The sequence below is a fragment of the Coffea eugenioides genome, chromosome 2 (assembly GCF_003713205.1).
Source record: "Coffea eugenioides isolate CCC68of chromosome 2, Ceug_1.0, whole genome shotgun sequence".
Taxonomy (NCBI): Eukaryota; Viridiplantae; Streptophyta; class Magnoliopsida; order Gentianales; family Rubiaceae; genus Coffea; species Coffea eugenioides.
In genome coordinates this window covers 57,809,102-57,829,559 of record NC_040036.1, presented here as the reverse complement: position 1 = coordinate 57,829,559, position 20,458 = coordinate 57,809,102, and the positions used below count along the sequence as shown (strand labels likewise).

The following is a 20,458-nucleotide window of genomic DNA, read 5'->3' as shown; positions in this document are numbered from 1 at the left end:
GTCAATAATTCCTATTCCATTGAGGATTGCCACATTCTCGTGATCCAAAACTTGGAAGTTGATTGTTTGCCTGGGAGGAGTTCTAATTTCTTTTGAGAGCAATTGGTGAGATTATTAGGGTGCTTTTTGAGTGACATACATGAGAGTTGAGTGTAAACACGTGAGGGAGTGCGTGAGGAATATATACTTGTTTCTTCTCTACTAATTTTTACAGGATACCTACATCATGTCGGAGGAGAGTGACGCATCCAAATTTGACTCCAAGTTGCACAACCAAGCAATGATGGGGGAGTTCCAATGCATGCTTAGGGAGTCCATGGCGTCCCTACACCAGCGGATGGACCACTTAGAGCTTTCTCAAGCTCGGTCCAACGCCGCCCATCGAGATGCCCCACCTCTCGAGGAGTTAGCTTTTAATAGCGAGGAAGAAGACTTCATCCGTCGGCCCAAGCAGGACTACCGCAGGACGGATGACGGACTAAAGGGGGTCAAGATCAAAATTTCCTCATTCCAAGGCAAGTCTAGTCCAGACGCTTACCTAGAATGGGAACAGCGAATCGAGATGGTATTTGAGTGCCAGGACTATACCGATGAACAAAAAGTCAAACTGGCAACCCTCGAATTCACCGATTACGCTGTTGTCTGGTGGGAGCAGGAGCGCACTAGTAGGCGCCGCAATAGAGAACGACCAATTATTACATGGGAGGAGTTACGAACCACTATGAGAAAATGGTTCATAACCAGCCATTACTACCGTGATCTATATCAGAGGCTCCAGACATTAGTTCAATGAAGCCATAGCGTGGAGGACTACTACAAGAAGATGGAGATCACCATGCTTCGAACAGATATTGTGGAGGATAGAGAGGCCACCATGGCGAGGTTCCTTACTGGCTTGAGGCCTGAGATCGCCGAGTTGGTGGAATTGCAAAACTACGTGGATATGCCTGAGTTGATTGATAAGGCATTCAAGATCGAGAGGAGGCTTAAGAGGAGGGGTAACCCTCGCAACCCTAGCTTCTTGGCAACGCCTCTTTGGAGGGGCAATCTGACCTTCGAGCGGGAACGGCCTAGTGCAGGGGTGTCAAAGTTCACTCCTAAATCCGAGCCACCCAAGCAGGTACCAAAGGCTGCCACCAAACCTCCATTCGACCCCTCCAGGCCACGAAGCCGTGACAAGTGCTTCAAATGCCAAGGATTTGGGCACATTGCTTCTCAGTGTCCCAATAGGCGAACCATGGTTGTTCTACCAAGCGAAGATGTCGTATCTGACGACGAGGACGAGTTCGCCGAGATGCCTCCATTGATTGATGAAGGTGATGATTCCGAGATGGAGGTTGAGGCCACTACTGAGAAGTGGGTGTCACTCTAGTAGCCCGTTGAGCTCTTGCGACCCAGGTCAAGAGAGTGGATGAGGCCCAATGTGACAACATCTTTTACACACGATGTCATGTCAAGGGAAGAGTATGTAGCCTTATCATCGACGCGGCTAGTTGTACAAACGTGGCAAGCACTCTCATGGTAGATCATCTTTCCTTGCCCACATTAGGGCACCCTAGCCCATACCGTTTGTAATGGCTCAATAAGAGTGGGGATATCAAAGTCACCAAGTAAGTGGTGATGCCTTTCCAGACTAGGAAGTATGAGGACGAAGTCCTTTGCGACGTCGTTCCCGTGCAAGCTTCTCATATTTTGTTGGGACGGCTATGGCAATATGACAAGAAGACCACTCATGATGGCTTTACCAACAAGTACTCCTTCTTGCACCACAACAAGAAGATGACACTTGTTCCTCTCACACCTCAGCAGGTGCATGAAGATCAACTGCGGTTGCAACAGGAGCATGAACGAGAGGTGGCTAAAAAGTCACCCGATTCTAAGGCAATCATTAAAGCATCGGCCGAGAGGACATCCAACCCTAGTACATCTAGTCGATTGGACAAATGCCCTAGCTTGCTTGCAAAGAACAGGGAAGTTCGCAAATTACTTTTATCCAGGCAAGTTGTTTATGTCTTATATTGTAAAGAAGTGATTTTACTCTCTCGTGAGGCACTCGATGCCTTACCTCCTGAAATCTCTTCTTTGTTACAGGAATTTGAGGACGTTTTTCCAGATGAGATCCCAAGCGGCTTACCACCACTCCGAGGGATTGAGCACCAGATCGACTTCATCCCTAGAACATTCTTGCCAAACAGACCGGCCTACAAGATGGGCCCTGAGGAGACTAAAGAAATCCAACGGCAAGTTGATGAGCTATTAGAGAGAGGTTGGGCTCGAGAGAGCATGAGCCCATGTGCAGTTTCGGTCATTCTCGTCCCAAAGAAAGAGGGCACTTGGAGGATGTGTGTAGACTGTCGCGCCGTCAACGCTATCACAGTTTAGGAGCGTCACCCTATACCTCGTTTAGATGATATGCTTGACGAATTATATAGTGCAGTCATTTTCACAAAGATTGATCTTAAGAGTGACTGCCACCAAATTCGAATGAAGGAAGGGAATGAGTGGAAGACGGCCTTCAAGACTAAGTATGGTCTATATGAGTGGTTAGTTATGCCTTTTGGTTTGACTAACGCTCCTAGTACATTCATGCGCCTTATGAACCATGTGTTTCGCCCATTCTTAGGTAAATTTGTTGTTGTTTATTTTGACGACATTCTGATATACAGCAAGAGTCCTGAGGAACATGTAGCACATGTACGAGCTGTTCTTGATGTTTTGCACAGGGAGAGGTTATTCGCTAACCTTGGCAAATGTACTTTCTGCACTAATGAGCTTGTTTTCCTTGGTTATAAAATTAGTGCACAGGGCATTAGAGTGGACGAGAGCAAAGTCCAGGCCATCAGTGACTGGCCCGTGCCCAGGACCATGAGTGAAGTTCGGAGTTTCCACGGCCTTGCAAGTTTCTATCGCCGGTTCGTGAGAGATTTCAGTACTATTGCTGCCCCTCTGACCGCCATTATCAAGAAGGATGTGAAGTTCGAGTGGGGGAAAACTCAGGAGAAGGTGTTCCAACTCCTTAAACACAAGCTCACACATGCACCCTTATTGTCCTTATCTAGTTTTGATAAAATATTTGAGGTGGAGTGTGATGCTTCTGGTGTAGGAATTGGAGCCGTATTGATCCAAGAGGGAAGACCGCTTGCATACTTTAGCGAGAAATTGAATGGTGCTGCCTTGAACTACTCCACCTATGATAAGGAGCTCTATGCTTTGATTCGTGCACTGGAGACATGACAACATTACCTGCGGCCTAAGGAGTTCGTCATCCACACTGACCAGGAGGCACTAAAACATCTCAAGTCTCAACACAAGTTGAGCGAGAGACGCGTACGGTGGGTCAATTTTGTGGAGTCCTTTCCCTATGTGATCAAGTACAAAGCTGGCAAGACCAACGTCGTTGCCGATGCACTGTCCAGGAGGTATGCTTTGATTGCTTTACTTGATGCTAAACTCCTTGGATTTGACCTTATCAAAGAACTCTATGATACCGACTCTGATTTTTCTGATATCTACAAGTCTTGTGCTAAGTCGGGTCAAGGTAAATTCTTCATACATGATGGATTTCTGTATTGTAATGACAAATTATGCATTCCGTCATATTCTGTTCGTGAGTTACTAACCTGTGAGGCTCACGGAGGTGGTTTAATGGGACACTTTGGTGTCACCAAGACTTTGAGTGCTTTATAGGAACATTTCTATTGGCCACGCATGAGGCAGGACGTGGAGCGAGTCGTGTCATGATGCATCACCTGTCACCGTGCCAAGTCCAAGCTCCAACCCCTTGGTTTGTACACACCTCTACCTATCCCTTCCGAACCATGGGTTGACATTTCGATGGACTTTGTACTTGGTCTGCCTAGGAGTAAAAGAGGCCATGATAGCGTCTTTGTCATTGTTGATCGATTTTTCAAAATGACCCATTTCATTCCATGTCATAAGACGGACGATACTACTCACATAGCCGATCTTTTCTTTAAGGAAGTTGTCCGTTTGCATGGTGTGCCTAGGACAATTGTGTCTGATAGGGATGTTAAGTTTTTCTCATATTTCTGGAAAACTTTGTGGGGGAAGTTGGGAACCAAGTTGCTATTTTCTACATCCAGTCACCCCTAGACCGATGGCCAAACTGAGGTCATTAATCGTACATTATCTACTTTACTCAGAGCCATCATTAAAAAGAATCTCAAAACTTGGGAGGAGTGTTTACCCCACGTCAAGTTTGCTTATAACCGTACAGTCCATAGTGCTACATAGTTTTCTCCATTTGAGATTGTTTACAGTTTTAACCCATTGACTCCTTTGGATTTGATGCCTTTGCCTTTGTCTGAGCGTGCTAACCTTGATGGCAAGAAGAAGGCCGAGTTTTTCCATACATTGCACCAGCATGTGAGGGCCAACATTGTAGCTCGCACCCAACAGTACCTCAAGCATGCCAACAAGGGTCGGCGTCATTTGATGTTTAAACCAGATGATTGGGTCTGGTTACACTTGCGCAAGAAGCGTTTCCCTATCCAGCGTCGCAACAAGTTGCTACCATATGGAGATGGACCATTCCAAGTTGTGGCGCGCATCAATGACAACGCATACAAGTTCGATCTTCCAGGTGAGTATAATGTCTCGGCTACCTTTAATGTTGCAGATCTAAGTCCCTATCTTGTAGATGATGAGGTCGATTTGAGGACAAATCTTTCGCAAGAGGAAGGGAATGATGAGGAGGTCGAGGGAGCTATCCAAGTGGAGCAAGTGAAGGTGCCATTGGGGCCTATGACACGAGCTCGTGCGAAGAGATTGAACGAGACACTACAAACATTGGTTCGTGCGGCCCGAGAGTCGAGTGGAGAGCCAAAGGCCATCGAGGGCCTCAACGAAGCTAGGCTTGTTGTCCTAGTTTCGGCCATCATTGAAGATTAGAAGCCTATGAGTTGGCTAAGGGGTTCATGGCCTATTATTAGTTTAGTATAGTATAATTGTTGGCCTTGGTCCCTTGCTTTTGATGTTTACAAAACAATGGATAATACTAATATCTCTTCAAGAAATACTTTCAGCTATGAAGCAAATCAGATTCAAAGATTAATCACATTTGAAAGGGACAAAGTATGCTGAAGCTGTCGGACGCTCAAGAAGTCAGGATCGGACGTCCGATAATCGTTGCGACACTTCGGAAGCAGAAAACCAGCCTACCGGACGTTCGAAAGAATTGAGGAAAAATTCCCATTTTTACATCATACCTTCGGACGCAGAAAACCAACCTACCGGACGTCCGAAAGAATTGAAGAAAATCTCTTAAACTCATTGCCTGCTGTCGGACGCATAAAACAGGGCTATCGGACGTCCGACACTCCAACGGCTAGTTGACTCTTCAGCTACTTTCTATCCGTTGGAAGCATTAATGAGGCACTTTCTTGATCCTATATGTATAGTGGTTGGTCAGATACTTCAAACAACTTTTGCACACTGAAGATACAAAAGATCTAGAGTGATTTTAGTAAGAAAATACTCATCAAAGAAGATTTGTAGTCTTAGTGGTGTGAGGTTCATTGTAAGCTTTTCATTTGTGAGTGAATTTTTCATGAGTGTAGCTCTGTGAGGGTTGTCCTGAGGGATAGTAAAACGTCCTGGCTTGACCGAGTGGAGTTCGGGGCAAGGAGGAGGTGAACCTTCCTTTGTACACAAGAGTGATTGTAATTCATCAACTTGAAGTAGCTTGTTTGAATTAACCTACAAACTCAAGAGGAGTTGGGTAGTTAATTGGTTTGCAATTCTTTCCTTTCTATTTACTTATTGTTACGTTTGAGATCTTTAAATTGTTTATCTCTTCTACTCACAAGCACTTGTGCTTTCACTTGGTTGTCTTCGATCCTTACAATAATAAAGAGATCCAACTAGCTTGTGGTTTGGACCTTAGTCGTTGTTAGTCTTTGAGTCAATGGGCTAGGCCATGGGGGCCTTGGGGTCAATAGCATTTTAGCGAGTCACGTAGTTAGTCCCTACGCCGAGCTGGTTTGGGGGTCTTGTTGCCCGGTCAGCGAGTCGGGGGTCGAGGGGGCGACGCGCCCCGGTAGGGGCTCGGGGGCAACGTTCTTGGAGCTTACAATACGTATGTTGTGTCGCTAGTGTGGGCCCAAAGGGAAGCCCAAGGGCAGGCTGAATTCCCTACATATTTCCCAAGCTTTGTTAGGTCTTAGTCACGGCTACAAATAGCCTTCAGTCATTGTTTTACATTCAGTTTTTGATGATTAATAAAAATACACTTGAGAGTTCTCTCAAAGCTTCATTGAAGCACCATTGAATATCTTAGAATCGTTCTTAGGTATTCAATTCGACTTATCAATCCAGGACCGGGCAAGATTGTGGCGTCTTCTACCAATACCGAGGTTCGTTGACCATGTGATCAACGGGTTTAGGTGATTCCGCTGCGTTCGAGTTCATCAACGTGAATCCTACCTTCTAGATCCTTTCCTGTCTGTACGGGTTGCATCACAAGGTTGGTGCCGTTCGTATCAGAATCAGCCTTTGCTCAAAATATGAAAGTTGTACGTATATGAGTTAGCTAGCTGCCTACAAAATTTCAGATCGATTGGAGTACTGCAGCATGTGAAATGACCGAAATACCCTTGACTGCTCATAAGCCCTGTTTCACGGACCGTTTTCCATTTTTCTTTGAGATATCATTTTTGTCCATGAAAATGCATGATTTGTCTTTGGAGGTCTTCATAAGAAATGTTGGTATATGTCTTAGCTTCGTAATGCCATAAGAATCGTCTCAATCCGATAAGTGTAGGTTCAGTTGTTGTTATTGTACCGAAAGATGTGTTTTATAGTCTAACATTTGTATGTGGTTGATTTGAGAGGAATTGGTATTGATTGTAGGATGGAAAATGAAGAAATTAAAGGGAAGTGCTGTCCAATCTTTGAGAGCATTCGATTGCTTTGAGTTGAGATAACTCTTGGTAGAAATGAAGGGCTTGGACTTGAGCAAAGTAATGAGTTATGATGGATGAGATTCATGAGATGTGGTTGGTGAGTGATTCCACAACTATTTCCAAAGTTACTTTTCTAACTAATTCTTGCATTGGTTACTCGATTGCATATCATTTGCGTTTGTGTGTGTCCTATGATATGATTTGGCTCCAATGAGTTCTTAGGAAGTCTGGTGCTTAGACCCAACGTCTCCACCACTGTTTATTTGGAGCACCGATGGCTCCCTATTACTGTTTGACTGTTACTGGATCTGTTTGAGTGTTGGAGGTCTAAGTATGATGATTTCACTGACTCACAAGAGCAATAAACGTACATTTGATCACTGATTCATGACATCATCTAAGTGCATTGTTGTGAAAACTGGTTGGATTACTGATTTTACTGGTCACTCGCTAAGCTTCTATATACATAAAACCTTTCAATATACTCTAACAGGTAGGAAAAATGGCTTATCGATTGGAGTTACCAGTCAGTTTATCTCGAATCCATGATGTTTTCCATGTTTCTTTACTTAAGAAACATCATTTGGACCCGACTCATATTTTGCCACCAGAAGATATTGAGCTTGACGAGTCTTTGACCTACAAGGAACGACCTTTTCGAGTACTAGACCGAAAGGTGAAGGACTTGAGAAATAAGCAAATTCCACTGGTTAAGGTTTTATGGAAACACCATGAGGTGGAGGAAGCAACCTGGGAGCTAGAGAGGGACATGCAAGAGAAGTATCTTGAGCTATTTACGAATAATGATATGAATTTCGAGATCGAAATTCTTTTAAGGGGAGAAAGTGCGAGTACTTATAAAATTCTTCATATTTTCTTAAAATTCTCTTTTATTTTGAATAAATTAATTTATAATTCCTTTACTACTAATTTACTCCCTCAATAGTTGTAATAAATAATAGAATCGAGAGTTTTCCTTTATTTTTATAGTTAAAGTAAGTTAGGGTTTTTGCACATTTTGGTAGTGTGATCACTTAGTGAGGTGTATGTACCAAATTTGGTGGATAAGAGTGAGTATTGAGAAAAAGGAAGCATGTGATTAGAAGTGTTACTAATAAGTTGGTGAATCATAAGTTAAAACAAAAGTACAAAGCAGTTAAGGAAATTAGGCTTGAACCGACGTGCGCCGTTTGTTACCGGTTGAGTACACCCTTGATCAATATTTTCTCACCTTAATCTCCTTGATTTTATTTCATTTAATCCTCCCTAATTTAACCCTAGGGTCAGTCAAAATTGTTGACCAAAAACAAGCACTACAACAAAAATGGCATTTAGCGGCATTTAAGGGTGTCAGTCTAAATAATCTAAACTGACACTTTATCTATCCTCACACTTAGGGCGAGTGTTGTCCCTTCCAATGTGGGGATAGCCTCAAATCTTTAGCAGCATTCAAATGTGTCAGGAAAACGATGCTGCTATAGCATTCCTTCTGCCAACAAAAACAATTTTTGTGATAATCGAAAGTGTCCGTATAGCTTTAGAACATGAGTAGGATATCCAACTTATGAAGGCATCTTCAGTTGTCTTAATATTTGGCTTTAAGGACACGCAGCCATGTGAATTTACACTGTTTTGGACGACATGGCCATTTGTCATTAGTGTTTTTCGAGCTAAGCTATGCTGACACTTTTAATTGCCAGGAGTTTTTTCCCTGTGTTTTTTTATATGGAAGCAACCTACAATTAGTCCTCCCTGCTGTACATTCCATCAACCAGAATCCCAAGGGACTTGTAAAATTATCCCAAAGAGCAGAATGCATATAGCAATTTAAATGAAGAAGTCAATATTCAAATATATTTCATTAAATTAAAAGTCGATAACAAGTACTAAAATCGCAAACAAGTGCTAATTAAAAGCAAGTTCTAAAATTCCAAACCAGTACCAAAAGATTGTCATTTACAATAACTTGAAAGACTTTCTTGTGCACAAACTAAAAGACTCTCATCCCTAACAAGTTGAAAGAAGTAGAAGTAGCTTCCAAACTTTCCATTTTGTTGAGAGTCCTCAGTCATTACCATGAAGTCCCCATCATTCTTCAGCTGTTTCCACCTGTGCACAAAGACCAAGGGGATCATTAGATCATCATAGCTAGAACTAAAATTCCAGAAAATCTACAATGTATTTAAGTGCATATCTCACCAAATGACAAGGCCAAGCAACTGGTGCACCAAGTGCATCTTGAATTGTTTGCTGCAAATCATACGGTCTAATCAATTGCTCACGTGGCCTCATTGCAACTTGTATCTGAATTTCACACCAGTTTGGCCCAAGAGCTTGTCCCCCGACCTCATCCAATGGATTCAGACTCCGTAAATATCCCTTTGCCACGATTTTTGTTGGGTCAAACAAACTTTTTAGTGAAACCATATTCCCTACCTAGTAAAGATCCAACAAGTACAAGAATCAAACTCATGCCAAATTCCAGATTACAAATGTGAAAGTTTAAAAGTTGTAAATACTTGCTCGAATAGGTCACGTGGCTCGCGATGGAGTTTGGCTTGACACATTGTTAGATGATGATGGAGGATGTCTCGGGCTGTCAATTGGAGAGCCCCTTCCATGTTGAACTAAAACCATTTTCTTCAAGCTAGCTATTTCATCATCTTGTCGCTGAAGCCTTTCCTCCAAACGGACCAATGATGACTGTTGTTGAACACTTATACGGTAACATGTGTTACGACTAGGAATGTCTTCCCATAAATCCGTTGGATTCATACCGTCACTAAACAAGCGAACATGACCATGTTTGTCTTGCCCAACCACCTGGGCAAATATATCATTGCGACCAACTGGATCTTGTGACTCCGATGGAAGCGATTTTTCAGCTCATTCATTTTTTCCTACATAATAAAGGAAAACACTTGTTATTGCAAAAGCCTGTCTGAAAACAATGGTAGAATTTATAGGCTTGTGTTCTCAGATCCTTACCAAATTCTCAGCAACCATGGTACTTGATGGAGTTCCATCGGCATGGGTATAAAACTTATTGAACATTTCTACTCTAGTAGGAGGTCTTCCCAACTGTTTGGCCTATAAGAAATTGAATTTTTTTAATTATAGTTTTAGCATTTAGCATATAATTAAAAAACAAGCTAACATAATGAAACATGTACGAGTAAAAAAAATAGCAACTAAAAAAAGGATGAGATATCACCAAGTGGTTCCGAAGATGAGCAAATGACTTTTTTCCAGTTGTGTGGTTCATCTTCTTCTCCCCTCTAGCTTTCTTGTTCCTCTCACTTAGTTTCTAAATTTCAAAATCAAAAGCAAGATTACAGCATTGAATAAACACAACTTTATGAAGAATGTTGTAGCTGATTTGTACCTTTGCTTCTTCACTTTTCCAATAAGCCCAAAGTTTGATCCATTGCTCTTCCCGTACCCTTATGTCCTTTTGAAACCGAGCTTCAGTATTTGCCACGGTAGGATCAAAATATGTAGCCTTTAAATCTGCCTTCCAGCTTCTCCATTTTTTGCCAATAGATCTTAAGGTCCAAGCTTCTAGTCCCATAGGCAAAGCAAACCTTTCCTGAAACGTAGTTAGGAACTAGAAAATCAACATAACTTCACAGTAATTTTTGTAGAAAGCATACATAATACAAAAGCTACCATTACCTTTATCACTTCTAACATGTCCATTTTAAGTTTCCTTGGCATCTTAAGCCAACTTTCAACATCTATTGGACAATACATACCATTCCTAGCCAAACTGCCCAAGAATTCAGAGAAAGAGGTTTTCTCACTTATTGGGATCTCATTGTCATCGAGTTTAATCTCAATCCGTGCAAGGTCCTTAGGCCGACCCCAAATTTCTTTCATAAATGTAGGGCCTCGGGTTTTCTGATGTACTTCACTTGAATCATTTGTAGTTTCTTTTCCTGTATAAAATAAGAAAAAGGTGCAAGTTATGAACATAAAAAATGCACTTCTGGAATTGGTTCAAACAGTTAGTAATACCTGCATCGTCCGAGTTGCATGACATGAAGGTGGTGTCATTGGAATGTTGACCTTGAGAATCCTGATTTGGATTTTCTTCAGTTGGTACGTGCCTTGTTCCAAGTGGAGATTGTTGAATTGGAGAGTTCTGGCACTGCTCATGCGACTGTGAACCTCCATCAGCTTGTTGAGTAACTTGGTCACCTGATTCATGCATTATTCCCAATGTAGAATTCTGAATTGGAGATTGAGGTGCCTGAGCAGCTTCTCCTTGAACTTGTTCAATTACATTTTCATGGCTTGTTCCAAGTGGAGGCTGCTACCTTGTTTCATGACATGAGAGAGGTTGCTCAATTGGTTCATCTCTCAATCCATTTGCAGCGCGCTTACATTTTCGACCTCTACGGGCCATACCTGCATAATTCACCATTTATTTGATACCAGGTCCACCACCATATATATATTTTTTGGGGGAAGAAAGGGACAAATGTAAATGTGTAGCCTTTATTGAAGCAGACACTCTACCTATAGCAGTGCATCAATCTGGGATAATAGATAAAGTATACAAACTAAAATTAATGAACAAGTTATCTTGGCTACAGCTTACACTGCAAGCCGAGCTCAAGCATACTTTTATTGAACTAATTTTGAGTTGCAACGAATATTCTTGAATCTATTGTATATCAAACTTGGGCAGTTTGCTTCTAATTATATTTGAAAAACCTTTTTGCTTATAAATCAGAACTTGAAAACAGCTTTAAGAACTTGATGATTACAGTTGGGTAAATTTGACGAAACCCACAAATCAATTCTCAAAATCCTAGTACTATCATCTCTATCAACAAAATGTTCTCACGTCACAAGATCTGCTCAGGTCATGTAGTTCCATTTGAAAGGTTACTGAAAAGCTCCCATGGAAAGTAAAAACAGAGCAGAACCAAAAGAAGTCTATCATTCATGGGGAAACCCCCTACTTGCTTAAATCAAGCAGTCCAGTACACAATCATTTGCTGGTGAAAAACAAAACTAACAGAATAGGCATTTTAGAACCCAATATCTACCAAGTACTAGCAAAGACATTACAATTTTCAACAATCATACTAGAATCCAAAGCTATCATTTTCATTTGTGACTAGAAATTTCCTCATAAACAATCAGCACCAACAATTTAGAAGTCCAGGATTCATGAGGACATGCATTAAGGCAAAGTTTGGCCTGTGGAAATCTAAATGGAGAATCAAAAGATTTGTGAGGCTCAACCATTAAGGAACTCAATGTCTACCTTATTGTTTTATATGCTAAGACCAATAAGGCAGAACAATTGTACCTAGCAGCATTCTGCCAATATAAATAAGCAGCAAATTAAAAAACATTGCATTCAAAGTTCTACTGCATGCGGATATGAATCAAATAATCAAATACTACATTGTACCTTTCCATTAAAGCACTTTTCAAATTACAGATGAAGCTGATGAGGTAATTTTTAAGCCATTAACTCCAAAGGCATGGAGCAGTTTTCTTTGGTTAAAGCACGTGCCTGGTTCTTCAATATTAACTGCTGCCTATCAAAGCTAATGAAGGATGGTCATTTAGTACTAACTTTTTTACTGATACCCCATGATTCCCTGCTCTAATGTGGAAAGTGATTCAGCCAAGATATTCTTTTAAGTTGTTAGAGTGTCTAATTTCTAATATTAGTATAACTAATCTTTACCCAATTTCCTTTTCTAAGCATCCGTTTTAAAGGACACACCACACACCCCAAAAACAAAAAGGGTGAAGAAGAGCATGACCAAATACTGAGAGAAGGAGGTTCTTTTTTCCTTTTTTTTTTTGGGGGGGAGGGGGTGGAAGGGGCATGTTATGCATTCTTGTGAAACGAATCACAGGGGAAAAAAAAAACTACTGCACATAGTCAGAAAGACATGATACCGATACTTTCCCTATCTGGCAAAGTTGACAGCGGAATTCGTAAAGTTCAAACCTTAATCCAAGAACTGACACCTGTAATGCTAAGCGTCACTTCATTATTACAGTAAGAAAGACTGTAACTTTTCGGACTTTGCTGGAAAAAATCACTAACCAGGTAGATTTCCACAGGCTAGACTTTACTCTTTAAAGTTGTAACAGAAAGCAACTGACAATACACAACACTATGTCGCATTTGACAGCTCTCACAAGCCACATTGTCCTAATCTGACAAGAAAGAAGAACAGCTAGCATCTCTACCAGGCTTTCAACCTATGCAACTAGAAATGTGCTTCTCAGAAACGGAGAAGGAGCTTGTCAGAAATGGGAATCGAACAACCTAAATTAGACAGATGTCTACCATGCAATGCAAAATTAGACACAAAATACTGAAATTACCTCAAACTATGGCTTGAATCCCTAACTTCTCGGTTTCCCCAAGCTTAAAGATCTGAACTCCAGCTTTCACCTAAGCTTTGAAGCCCTAATTTCTCATTCCTTGCCACCAAGCCAATGCAACAGCCGAATTAGGGATTTTCATGGTACGAGCTCAACAAAGTTACCCAAATGGGTTCGAGTTCATGGACGGGTTTATCCAAATTGGTGGTGCGAGCTTGAAACAGAGAGAGAGGACAAAGGGAGAGGACTGATTTTGAAGAGGGGAGAAGATGTCTGAAATAAAGGCGGTACTAATGACGCCAAAGTAAATTAGTCAAGCCTCTTGAATTTTTCAATTTGCCGCGCTAATTTTTGTGTGTTTGGGCAAAATTTTGTTAAAGCTACATAACAACTAAAAATATAACAACTAAAAATGTTGTTACAACTACATACAATATAATATAACAACTACAAAAATAACAACTAAAAATTTTGTTACAGCTATATAACATGAATTAAAGTTGAATTTAATATAACATGAATTTTACATAAATATAACATGAATTATAACATGAATTTTGTTAAAAATATCTTAAATTAAAAATTTTGTGAAGCTAAAAAAAACATGAATTTAATCAAAATGTTTTCGGTACCCAATTTATTTTATGCTACTAGCAATTATGTACGGCTTGTAGTCTAACAAGCCGTTATTTGAATCGAATTAGTTTATGGAACATAAAAATGAACTTGTGAATACATGAACTCTTCCATTGATAAACGTTAGGATTAGAATTGATTGAACATATATATATTCAATTTTTCCATTCCAAAGCAATTGCCATTCAACTTTGTGTTTATTATAAGCTATTAAACACTTAGAAGATCTTAAAATTGAACATTTCACTGCAATTACCGTGTAACTTTGCGTTAATTAGAAGTAATTAAACACTTAGAATATTCAACTGACAATCAATTCCAAAGCAATTGCCGTTCAACTTTATCTTAATTAGAAACAATTAAACTAGAGGTGTGCAAAATCGAAAAGAGGGGGAATAGGAAATTTTCGAAATCGGTAAATCAGAAATTGAAATCGAATTCAGGTTTTCCGAATTCATATAATTCGAATTTGGAAAGAATTTGGTAATGGAGTTTTTCAAATCGGAATTTCCGATTTCGAATTCACAATTCGAATTCGGAATTCAAATTCCGATTTCGATTTCAAATTCGTTTTTAATATATAAATATATTTTTTATACATGTAATATAAAATTTATACTATATAATATTATTCAATGTTTTCAATTCCAAAGCAATTGCTGTGTAACTTTGCGTTAATTAGAAGCAATTAAACACTTAGAATATTCAATGATCTTAAACACTTACAAGATCAGTTAATTAGAAGCTATTAAACACTTACAACATCTTAGAAGCTATTAATTAGAAGCTATTAAACACTTACAAGATCTTAAATTTGAACTTTCCACTAATAAACGTTAGATTAGTGGAAAGTTTGATGGTCAATCCAAAATTTCGACAAAACCGATTAAACTCTCCCAAAGATCAGTTATGGAGTGGACATATATGCAATAACAATCCAAGTTCGGAATGATCGGTTCGGTCGATTCGACCGGTTCGATTGTGTCTCCAGTCTTGTTCACTGGTTAATCCAAAAATTCAATTAAACCGAACAACCTTCAATCAAATATTAGTTATGGAGTATATATACAGAATATGCAATAACAACGTTTGATCAGTATGAGGGGTTTGATCGATTCGATCGTGCTTGACCGGTTCGATCGTGTCTCCAGTCACTTTAATGGTTAATCCAAAATTTCGACTAAACCGATTAAATTCGATCAAACATCAGTTCGACCGGAAATTTAGAGAATTTCACTTTTTGAATTGTTATTTTTTAAAAAAATAATTTTTCCATTGTATTAAAAAATTATTTAAGAAATTTATCGATTAAAGTTTCAAATTATTTCTATTGATCAAAAATTAGAGAGGGGTGATTGGAAATCAAAAATTGGCCATAATACAATGATTCTCTACATTAATATTACAGCTTACAATTAATGGAATTGCTTAAAAAATAATGACCAGTATTTATCCAGCCCATTGGGCTCTTAAAATTAGTAATGGGTTGTTTTATGTTTGATCTGAATTGATTTGCAAAAATTGCATTATATCTTACACTCAAAAGTTTAAAAAACAAAACAAAGAAATGATTATTGTAATTATCAAAAATAATAATAACAATTTTGTTAAAACATTTAACGAATCATAATCAAACTTGAAAGTGAATTTGATGGATATCAATTTCCCATAACACAAAGGCATTTAGAGATTGCACAGAACATTTCAATTGAGACCATGTATGGTGTACGGGCAAGTGCTTGAATAAACACCATGATCTGCAATTCCGCAAATTTGAAACCATATTTGTCCCTTCAAATTTAGTTGTTGTATACAATAATCAAACGAACCAAAACTCACAAGCTTCAAGTAATTTCAGACCAACGAAATGTAGACAAGTAATTGCAGCCAGCAGTAGAGCCTTAGCAATTGAAACATATAACAATTAATAGGGCCAACAAGCTTAGCAACTATAAAAGATACTAAATCAGATTATATTGGGACAAATCAACTTCAATCCCAAGTCCATCCTCACGAACCCAACTAATTTCCTCATTTTCATTCTCAACAACAGGATTTCCAACATCACTTTGCAAATATGTCTCAACATCCATGGTTGTGCCCATGTTATATCCACCTCTTGCAGTGGTAGAGATAACAACTTGCCAATCCTTATCAGTTGGATCTTCCACATAAAAAACCTGTGATGCTTGTGAAGCGAGTATAAATGGCTCAACATGAGGCCTCACATTTGCAAAATTGACTACAGTAAACCCATCAGCATCTTGTTTCATTCTCGAACCATTTGATATCCAATCACATTCGAATAACACCACCCGACGACCTCCGTAAATTAATTCAACAACATTTTTCAAGACGCCGAAGTAAACTAGTTCACTCAAAACTGGATTTTGATCCCTTATACTTGCAAAACTGGATGTTGTTGCATTGACTGTAACACCACTATTCTGCGTTTTTCTTTTCTTCTCAACTTCGTTGGTGTGAAACCGAAATCCATTAACAACGTACTTGTCATGTTGGATTCCAACAACATCTGGACCTTTAGCAAGGAACCTCAAGTCTCTCAACACCGAAACATTTTCAGGAAGTTCTAACTTGTCAATCTGTAAAAAAAAAAAAAAAAGATGATCAAATTTACTTTGAAGTCCTACAATCCAAATTGTACTTAATATTCAGAATTTTACTTACATGTTCAGCAAACCAACAAGCAAAATTTTCACTGTGCAAGCGCTCTTTTAGATGCTGTGGAACTTGAGGATGCCCTTTCTTCTATCAATCTACGATGCTGCCTAGAAGTACATGAGTCAAAATTGTAATCATACATTGAATTCTACAATAAAATTTTAATGCATCAAGTTGTAGTTGAACTTACTCTATGTAAGGTGTGACAGCATCACAGTTAAATAAAATATACTAATGTGCTTTACTCAAGATATGAGCATCAAAGACTGTTGGCTTGCCCCTCCCCAAAGGATGTCCTGATTCAGAGAATATATCTAAACCCTCTTCAATTTCCTTATGTACTTCTTCATTTCTGCTTGGACGATTGAATTTTGTCTCAACATAGTCCGCAAGATACAACGAGCAAAAGTTTATGCATTCTTCTGCCAAGTAGCCTTGAGCAATCGAACCTTCAGGCCTACTTTTATTTCGAACATAAGATTTTAATGTTCCTAGGTACCTAAAGTATCATCATTCCAAACTCTCTGTTTAGTTCCACAAATCAAAGAAAGAAAAAAAGTAATAAACATTTAAGGCATAATTAGAATTACAAGCAGTACCTCTCTACAGGATACATCCAACGATAATATACCGGGCCACCTAATTTCACTTCAGTTGCCAAATGAATAGTTAAATGCACCATGACATCGAAGAATGTTGGTGGAAAGCATTTCTCAAGATCGCAGAGTATAACGGCAATTTCACTTTCCAAACGAACCACATCTTGAGGACAAATAACTTTAGAACAAAACTGCCTGAAGTATCTACTCAATCGAATCAAAGGATAGCGCACTGATTTTGGCAAAGTCTTTCTCAAAGCTATAGGCATCAATTGCTGCATTAGGATATGATTATCATGACTTTTAAGCCCCGAAATTCTTGGTGGCTTTACTCGAACGCATCTTGAGACGTTAGCTGCATAACCATCTGGAACTTTCACTTTTTTTAGCACATTGCAAAACATAGTTTTCTGTTTTTTATCCATTGCAAAGGAAGATGGAGGTAAGTAAACCTTTCCAGGTTCTGTCTCAATGGGATGCAGCTCTTTTCTTATTCCCATTTCTCTCAAATCACGGCGGGAATTATAATGGTCCTTTGCTTTATCCTCAATATCCAGCAATGTCCCCCAAATATTTTCACAAACATTCTTCTCAATGTGCATGAAGTCAAGATTATGTCTTAAGACATTATCTTTCCAATATGGAAAGTCAAAGAAAATACTCCTCTTTTTCCAATTAAAAGGCAATTTCGGATTACCTTTCACAAGTTTTCCAAATTTAATTTGCAAGTCTCCCAATTCACTCACAATCATATCCCTAGTTTGTAAAGGTGGTCACTTTCCATATTCTTCGGTGCCATCAAACAATTGGGCTTGCTTTCTAAATTTATGCTTACTATCTAAGAATCTACGATGACCCATATAGCAATGCTTGAAACTATGAGTCAACCGTCGAGCATGAGTGAACTTGTGACAAACAGGACAAGCATATTCACCTTTAGTGCTCCACCCAGATAACATTGCATATCCAGGAAAATCACTAATGGTCCACAACAGAGCTGCATGCAATTGAAAATTTTCTTTTTGGGATGCATCATAAGTTCGAATGCCAAAATCCCACAATTCGGTCAATTCTTTAACTAGAGGCTGTAGATAAACATCAATATTATTCCCAGGAGAGGATGGTCCGGGTATTAACAAGGACAACATGAAGTACGGTTGCTTCATACACATCCACGGAGGTAAGTTATATGGTATTAAAACCACAGGCCAAGTACTGTGTGTAGAACTCATGTTGTTGAATGGATTAAACCCATCAAATGCCAACCCCAATCTAACATTTCGACAATCCTTAGCAAATTCTAGATGTAGATGGTCAAAAGTTTTCCAAGCTGGAGAATCAGCTGGATGTCTCATACAACCATCTTTTGTACGTTTTTCCTCATGCCATCTCATTTGAGATGCAATTTTAGAAGACATAAATAGTTTTTGTAATCTAGCATTTAAAGGAAAATGCCACAATACTTTTTGAGGGATTTTTCTTTTTTCACCAGTTGGATCATTTTCTGAAGCAACCCACCTAAGCTCGTTACATGTTTCACATGAAGTTCTTTTTTCAGCATTACCCCAATAAAGAGAACAATCATTAGGACATGCATCGATCTTTTCATAACCCAGCCCCAATGTATTCATCAATTTCTCAGCCTCATAGTAAGAAGAAGGCAAATTAGTCATGGCCTCCGGAAATGCTTCTCTCAACAGCTCAACAAGCATATTAAAAATCTTGTTACTCATCTTACCAAGGCATTTTAGGTGAAGCAAACGAATAATGAAAGACAATGTAAGGCCCAAAGACAACCTAAGAGGGGGGGGTGAATTAGGTTGATTAAAATCTTAATCAAATTTATGCACTTTTTCTTTAATAAAAAATTTACCTTCTTTTCTAGTAATGATCAACCAAGTAGATTAGAAGAAAAGAGCAATGTTGATTAGAAAAACAAGTATAGATAAGCAATGAGAATTTTATTAAACAAAAAGAATAAGATAGAATATCAAACCGATTGTCTACCAAGCTTTCCTCAAACTTGAAGACCAATCACTAGGTTGAGCAACTTCTCTTTGATGAAAGATGATCAACTAGATGTACAATGAAGGGAGCACTTCCTCCTTGCCCTAAGCCTCACTTAGTCAAGCTAAGAAGTTTTACAATCACTCAGATAACCCTCAACAAAGCTACACTAATAAGCCTCACTTAGTCAAGCTAAGAAGTTTTACAATCACTCAGATAACCCTCAACAAAGCTACACTAATAAAACTTTCAACCACAAGAGAAATGCTCACAAGAAATTCACACCACTTGGAGAACAAATCTTGTCTTGGAGACTATTTTCAAGCTAAAATATCTCTTGAGATCTTGTAAACAAAGTGTGCAAAAGTCCCTTCTTGGTTCAGAACAGTTTGTATTTAAAGGGGACCAAAAATGGGCTTCATTAATGCTTCCAACGGATAGAAGGCAGATGAAGAGTCAGCTAGCCGTTGGGGCTGTCGGACGTCTGATGACCAAATCATCGTCCGAACCTATCGTCCGAAAACAGCCAAGTTGTAGTTCGGACGTCCGATGCGTTTTTATCGTCCGACAGCATCAGCGTCCGATCGTCGTCAGAGAGTTGGCAAGTCTTCTTGGAATTTTTCGGACGTCCGACGCGGTTGATGTGCGTCCGAGGCGTGCGTCCGATCCTTCCGGACGTCCGACGCTTCCTTATGAGCATCCGAAAGAGCTTCCTTCTTGATGTTCTTTATCCTTTCGGACGTCCGACAGATTCCTTTCGGACGTCCGACATGAGTGTCCTGTTTTTGCTTCTTTTTTTGGTTGATTTTCATTTCTTGACATATTCGTACCTGATTCTTTGATAGGCAAAAAACACTTATATTTGAAGAGAGTTAGATAAACATTTCAAAGTACTTTGTGATCATCAAAACCAAGAATAACAGACAACTTCGAGAAATTTTTGCAACCACTGTACAGATCCTGTTGAGAATCATCAATCAAATTGTAAAATATTTCAGCCTCTGAAACAGGAAAGTCCCCTTCTCTATTCAATTCATTTGTTCCATGTGGTATCCCAAATACATCATGGACCAAGTCTTGCATGTCATTAGTCCCATTTGAAACCCCAATTGATGTATTTTCAGAATTAGATGTGGCTTCATAGTAGTTTGAAAGTTCTCCATGTGCTATCCAATTATTATAACCCTTGATAAAGCCTACCACTTTCAAATGATCATATGCTTGCATTTTAGTCACACAAACACCCAT

At 39.2% G+C, this 20,458-nt stretch overlaps 3 protein-coding genes across 3 annotated transcripts; 1 reads left to right on the top strand and 2 right to left on the bottom strand.

The window, feature by feature from the left end:
- Window positions 1–1,620: 1,620 nt before the first annotated feature.
- On the top strand, window positions 1,621–2,382 carry LOC113759955. Its single transcript, XM_027302534.1, has one exon. It carries the CDS (start codon window positions 1,621–1,623, stop codon window positions 2,380–2,382), a length of 762 nt encoding a protein of 253 aa, XP_027158335.1.
- A 6,493-nt stretch (window positions 2,383–8,875) lies between these two features.
- Window positions 8,876–11,136, bottom strand: LOC113759954. Its single transcript, XM_027302533.1, has 7 exons — window positions 10,941–11,136; window positions 10,599–10,861; window positions 10,309–10,512; window positions 9,912–10,013; window positions 9,489–9,746; window positions 9,187–9,359; window positions 8,876–9,032 (listed from the first exon to the last, which is right to left on the bottom strand). The coding sequence occupies exons 1-7, from the start codon at window positions 11,134–11,136 to the stop codon at window positions 8,876–8,878; spliced, it is 1,353 nt and encodes a 450-aa protein (XP_027158334.1).
- A 6,840-nt stretch (window positions 11,137–17,976) lies between these two features.
- Window positions 17,977–20,458, bottom strand: LOC113759953. Its single transcript, XM_027302531.1, has 2 exons — window positions 20,166–20,458; window positions 17,977–19,000 (listed from the first exon to the last, which is right to left on the bottom strand). The coding sequence occupies exons 1-2, from the start codon at window positions 20,456–20,458 to the stop codon at window positions 17,977–17,979; spliced, it is 1,317 nt and encodes a 438-aa protein (XP_027158332.1).

Coding starts and splice junctions, on each gene's coding strand:
- LOC113759954 (XM_027302533.1), bottom strand. CDS start 11,136: ATGCATGAATCAGGTGACCAAGTTACTCAACAAGCTGATGGAGGTTCA. Junction 9,747..9,911: donor CCATGGTTGCTGAGAATTTG/GTAAGGATCTGA, acceptor ATATTTGCCCAG/GTGGTTGGGCAAGACAAACA. Junction 9,033..9,186: donor CGTGAGCAATTGATTAGACC/GTATGATTTGCA, acceptor CTTTGTGCACAG/GTGGAAACAGCTGAAGAATG.
- LOC113759955 (XM_027302534.1), top strand. CDS start 1,621: ATGCCTTTCCAGACTAGGAAGTATGAGGACGAAGTCCTTTGCGACGTC.
- LOC113759953 (XM_027302531.1), bottom strand. CDS start 20,458: ATGGGTGTTTGTGTGACTAAAATGCAAGCATATGATCATTTGAAAGTG. Junction 19,001..20,165: donor GATGATTCTCAACAGGATCT/GTACAGTGGTTG, acceptor CCCCCCTCTTAG/GTTGTCTTTGGGCCTTACAT.